At 32.5% G+C, this 6,153-nt stretch overlaps 1 protein-coding gene across 4 annotated transcripts; it reads left to right on the top strand.

The window, feature by feature from the left end:
* The first annotated feature begins 532 nt into the window (after positions 1-532).
* Positions 533-4,563, top strand: LOC115700929 (RNA polymerase sigma factor sigC-like). Of its 4 annotated transcripts, XR_009688874.1 has the most exons (4): positions 533-1,075; positions 1,442-1,669; positions 1,760-1,881; positions 3,710-4,563. XR_009688874.1 is itself a non-coding variant. In XM_061119044.1 (3 exons), exons 2-3 carry the CDS (start codon positions 1,442-1,444, stop codon positions 3,797-3,799), a joined length of 318 nt encoding a protein of 105 aa, XP_060975027.1. In that variant the 5' UTR covers positions 541-953; the 3' UTR covers positions 3,800-3,893. The 4 variants fall into 4 exon arrangements, 3 of the variants coding, with proteins under 3 accessions (XP_060975027.1, XP_060975026.1, XP_060975028.1); XM_061119044.1 differs by lacking the exon at positions 1,760-1,881 and having other exon boundaries at positions 541-953; positions 3,710-3,893; XM_061119043.1 differs by lacking the exon at positions 1,760-1,881 and having other exon boundaries at positions 552-1,075; positions 3,710-3,889.
* The last annotated feature ends 1,590 nt before the right edge of the window (positions 4,564-6,153 follow it).

The following is a 6,153-nucleotide window of genomic DNA, read 5'->3' as shown; positions in this document are numbered from 1 at the left end:
GTTAATTCTGTTAAGTTTGTTGGGTTCTTGTACTCTTTGTATCGGTCTATATATACAAAGATCATTTTGGTGATTCATTAGTGGGTGAACTTGGTGTGAGTTGAGAGTGATTATTGCTGTAAAGAGCATGAGAGTTCATAACTCATGTCTCTCGAGTGAACCTGGTTTTTGGGTAGGAGAAAGACTCCATTCAATTCTGTTATTGTCCATAATTGTATCCTTTCTAAGCATTATCTTCAAGTAATAAAGGCAAAGCCCAAGGCAGATCCTCCCAAGGATTCGATCCAAGTGTTACAACTTGTGGTTAAACCTTGTCACTCATTGTGTTCACCTACTCTATTTTTTTTCTTGCTGTTATTGGTTTTCTAGTTTATATTTTTACTGTTTTAATTGTTAGAAATTATTTTACCAGGATCTTAGATCTACTCACAAGTATGTTGATTAACACCCTAAATATGAACTTCTAAAACGATTATAAAATAAACACATATAAAGTATGAGAACTACTACAAAATACACTATTCACGTCGGTCAACGCTACTATTCATAGCGTTGACCGACGTCAATAGTACTCTAATAATTGGGGCGTCACTTTAAAAATGACACTAATAATATGTTATTTGCGTCGTTTAGATATATGACGCTAAAAGCTCAACCGACGAAAAAAAGCAAGAAATTTAAAAATTTACGTTTCATTTTGCGTCTGTTATTAAAACTCGTGTATTGTATTAGCAAGCTTTTAAAAACGACGCAAAATACAATACTGAGAGTTAATAATCGACGAAAAAAAAAAGTGAAATCCTTAAAGCAAAATCCTCAGCCCTCTCTCTTCAGACGCGCGATTCAGCCTCACACTATTCACGTCTCTGCGATTCTCTTCAGCGCCGCATCTCCTCTTCAGACGACGGTGAGAACTCACCCTAACCACCTCCTCTTCAGACGATTCGACGGTGGTTGGTGGTCTCTCTTCTCCCGTGAGTTCCTTGATAATGCCTCTGGTGGTTTCTGAGTTCCTTTCTTCATAACCTCCGATGGTCAAAACCCCCCGTGAGTTCCTTTAGACGATTCGACGGTGGTATGTTTCTATTCTTTAATTTATTCTCTTAACTCTCTATTTTGATTTTGATTCACTTAGGAAAGACAAAAACCGATTCCAGCAAAGAAAAAGAAAATGATGTAATTTTCTTGCCCTAATTTTCTCTATTCTCAGTCCCTAAGATGAAGAAAGGTGATAATTATTTTTTCCAATCGTAATTTAGCAACTTAATTATATCTGTATTGAAATTCTGAGAAGAATGAAAGCTTGAATTTCACTCATGGACTTGAGTGAACTATTAATTGCTCTTTGTGTTTGTGTCTAATGCTCTTTGTGCTGTTTGTTTTTATTATTAAGCTTGTGTTTCGTAATTGGCTTACAAGCTTTAGGACTAATGTTTTTCAGATGATTTCAAAGTTGGAGCAAATCAGAATGGCTTTGGAGATGGAAACTGGTGGAATTGTCAGCTTGAGTTGCTGGGCAGAAGCTGCTGGTATTGATGAAAAAATGCTTAAGCAGCAACTTTTCGGTTGGCATCGTCAGGACGAGGTTGTAAGGAGTACTAAGTCCTTAGTTCTATACCTTGCAAGAAAGTATAGGGGTTTAGCAATAACCTTGGATGATTTACTTCAGGTATGTTAGATATAGCATAATTTTAAAACTTTACTTTTATAGCAGAACTTCTAAGTTTCTGGATAACGAATGATATTATTTTCATTTTAGGTTATGAATATCAAGTCTTACAACCACATGATATCACAGAAAATACTCACAAAATTATAGAACTTCTTAGATATTCTGATGAAGGGGTTGTAGTTGTAGATACTCTATCGTTCATCGCCAAGGTACTTAACCTAGTTCTTTGTTGGTTTTTTTGCTAATTTAAAATCATTTAGTGGATTTTTGTTTGCACAATGGGGCAATTTTAGTTTATTTATAGAGTTTTGTTTCTATCTACCTTAATCAATGTATATTTTTGGGTAGTGGGAAAATGAACGAACATGAACTGCCTGACATTTCTACATAGATTTATGTGTTCGTAAAAAAATGTTTGTGTGATCGATATTTTTTGGGAATTTTATAAAATTTGAATCATAATAGTTAAAAGAAAATGGGTTGAGGTTGAACCTGTGATTCTTGTCAATTGTCAATGGTGGTTGGAAATTAGTTCATTTACTTAAACATTTGCTAAATCAGCTGCCATATCAATTAGCTGGAATTAGATTTAAGTCAGTTATGTTCGTTTAGATCTTGCAGCAGCTGACTCTGTCTATATATATGTCTCAACAATAATTTCAGAAGATAAGATACATTACCTTCTTCTTTCTTCAATACTTTCTAAATTTTAATCATGAAGCTGGACACTAGCGGTCTGGATTCAAGGGTGTTTCTTATTGAATTTCATGTGTGTTTCCTCTCTTGCGAATATGGGCAAACTCTGATATAATAAATGAGTTTGCAAGTCCCAAGTGCATGGGGGCATAATTAGATTGGTTTATTATGAACTTTTTAAGAAAAGTAAAGTAAAATTGATATGAATGTAGATTTCACAGTGCAAAAAAAAAGGTTGCGTCTTTCATAATTTGGAATTGGATATAGCTAGAGAAGAAAGTAGAAAATGTAGTAGTATAGAAGAAGTCGTTACTACTTATCCAGAGCAGATGTAGTGTGTGGTACAACTCTCTCTGCTCTCATGATGAGACTCGTGTCATGGGGTTGTCCTGTATCTATAATTAAGAGCACCTACCCTCACTAACAAGCTCAGTAAATGTCAAGCCTTATATAAATAAATATCTATATATATATGTAATGTATCTCATTAATAATTAAGGAGAATTGACTTATTCTATAGTGGATTAAATATGACACCAACATCTAGCTTAAATTGAAAACAACTATTCAATAATAGTATTAGAATTAATGTAGTTTTTTTTATGATTATTTTCATTATAGACTCTGTTATAACTCGAATCAAATACCAATGTGGTTATTTTAACTAACATATTAAATTTGTTGTGCGGCGTGTGTCTTTTTATTAAACATAGCATATATGTGTTAATTGTCATATATTCAAATATTGAGATTCCATCTAAGAACATTTTAGCAGGTGAAAAAATTAGTGTACTTCTCAGTCAATGATTACTGAAGAAATTTGAAACTTTAATAATTTAGTGAGTTCAAATCTTTATTTTATTAAGTGAGAAGATTAAGATAATAAACGGTGTAAGGGGCAATAATTGTTAATTAATTAATTTCTTTTTCCACTGATAAGGTGATTCTCTGTAAATTTCCTAGGTTTGTTTTCACATGATCAGGATAAGCTAACTGTCCACTCGCACAAACTGTTTGATTCTCATAATTATGAGCAGTGGCATTCGGTTCATAAGTAATAAATGTTTTTTTTTTTTATTGTGCTTCTGTGAATTCCAATGGAAGTTATGGCTTTCTTTGCCCCCCAATATTATCTGTTGTGTTAATTAGAGTTTGCCCATATTCACTTTGAACATTTACCAGAGAACAAAAAAGTTGTCTACTATTAAAAGTATGCTAGCTATGACTCTACAATAATATTGTTCACAATAGATTTTTGTTTTTTTAAGCTATGAATACCACATGATTTAGTTTGTATTTTAATTATACGATTAATGTTTTTTTATATCTTTTATTTTACAGTTCAAGTCAGACGCTCCATATAGTAACGAGGAGATCAATGCAGTACGGGATGAGTGGACTGAATTTGTGGAGCCTTTGATTATCAATTAAGTACAAGGTTACTACTTTTGTTATAATACATGAGTAACAAGTTTTATGATTATTGTTATATTTTGCATAAGTAATTAGCGTCAAAAATGACGCTAATCAGACGCTCCATATAGTAACGAGGAGATCAATGCAGTACGGGATGAGTGGACTGAATTTGTGGAGCCTTTGATTATCAATTAAGTACAAGGTTACTACTTTTGTTATAATACATGAGTAACAAGTTTTATGATTATTGTTATATTTTGCATAAGTAATTAGTTTATATCTAGTTTACGATATACATAGAATTTAAGTTTTAGGATCGATTCTATTAACAATTTTAGTATTATGTGATTAGTTAATAGAATGGATTACTAATTTTATGTAAGTTTTAAAAATTTTATTTTAATTTTTTTTTTTTTGTATTATGTATTTACTATTATATAGAATTATTGTAAAATTTAATAATGCATTTTTCGTCATTTTATAAGCGACGCAATAAGTGAAAGAAAAAAGCATTTTCGTAATAGATATGACATTTTTGAACCGACGTAATAAGTTTTTTGTGATAGTTTTAAAATGCCATAAATAATTTAGCGTCATTTTTAAACCGACGCAAAAGATAAAACATAAAAGTAAATATTTTGCGTCGGTTTGTAAATGTCGACAATTGTTTTTTGCGTCGTTTCAAAAATGACGCTAATAAAAGACTATTTGCGACTACGGTATATACGTCGGTTTAAAAAACCGACGTAAATTCTTTAAATGACTCTTAAAAACCGACGAGAATTATACTTTTTGTAGTAGAACCTTACATTGGGTGCAGCGGAATAATATGTCTCCTTCCGTTCAGATCTCTAACCCTTGTATCCTTTCTGTCGTAGAGTATTATCAAGATCTGAACCTGGATCTCTTTCTCAACTTTCTTTAGTGCTGAAAACTCCTTCTTGTTGAATATCTTTCTTCGCGATCTTCCTCATTATGATTGAGGTATCACTTGCTGTGTGTGGGCACTACTCTATCACTAAGAGGTTCGAAATTATTCAAGGAAGAAGCAGAGTATAGGTGGCGGCTAGGTTAGAGAGAGAAGGCTCAGGTTTTTCTCTGAAGGAAACAAGATGTGAAAGTGTAAATTTCCTGAAGCCTTCACTATCTATTTATAGCATTCCACATAGGGTTAGGTTTGAATTATTTGGCATTAAAATAATAAAAATATCAGATGATAAAGCCTATAAAAGTGGCCGGCCATGGCTATATGGATTTGGGCCTCACTTTTTGCAATTTTGTAGTTTTATCATTTCTGCATCTCATTTTCTCAAAAACGCCAATTTTTAAATTCAACCATTTAAATGCCGATTCTAACTATAAATAAATTATTAAATAATATTTTCATTTATCATATTTATTAATTGAACCATACAAAGTATCTTAATTAACAAATATGCCCTAAAAACTCTCTCTTTACAATTTCGCCCTTACCTAGTGAAAAATTCACAAATAGACATAGTCTAATTTGAGAATTATAATTGATTAATTAAAACCAATTAAATGAGTCTTACAAGTAATATTATCTCAACTAGTGGGGGGACCATGGGTCTATATAACCGAGCTTCCAATAAGCAGATCAAGAATTTATAACCTAAATTCACTGACTTATTAATTCTTCGTTGAATCCACGCATAGAACTTAGAATTGCACTCTCAGTATATAGAACGCTCTATATGTTCCACCATATAGACACGTCATTAGTTATCCATTGTTATAATCCTAATTTGATCAATGATCCTCTACATGAATGACTTGCACTGTAAAGGGATTAGATTACCGTAACACCCTACAATGTATTTTATCCTTAAAACACTTAACCCCGTATAAGTGATATTTCAGCTATGTAAAATGAGTACTCCACCATTTATTTTCGTTTGGTCAAGCTCGAAGGAAATCATCCTTTACTCTCTATTCGCCAGATAGAAGCTGTAGATTCCATATTTATGTTAGCGCTCTCACTCAATTGCACTACCGTGTTCCCAAAATGTACGTATCACCCTGACTTAAAAGTAGGCTTAACTAACAAATCAAAGAACACGAATAACACTCTTGAGATTGAACCTAATCATATCAGGATTAAGAACATTTGATCTAAGATCAGCTAGGCGATATTGACTTGAATAGATATTACGGTAAGTTTGATAAATCTATGTCAAAGTTCAATATCAGTCCCTTCCGATGCATACTCCATGCACCCAACCTGAGCTTTACTTTAACCAATGCTCTGGAAAGAACTTAGCATTATACCAAATGCAAGTAAACTCTGTTGTAGATTATCATATCAGTAAAACCCTGTGTCTGATAAATTTAGGAATCTTTATTCACAT

This window comes from Cannabis sativa, chromosome 7, assembly GCF_029168945.1.
Source record: "Cannabis sativa cultivar Pink pepper isolate KNU-18-1 chromosome 7, ASM2916894v1, whole genome shotgun sequence".
NCBI classification, from domain to species: Eukaryota; Viridiplantae; Streptophyta; class Magnoliopsida; order Rosales; family Cannabaceae; genus Cannabis; species Cannabis sativa.
This window is presented reverse-complemented; position numbering and strand designations above follow the sequence as displayed.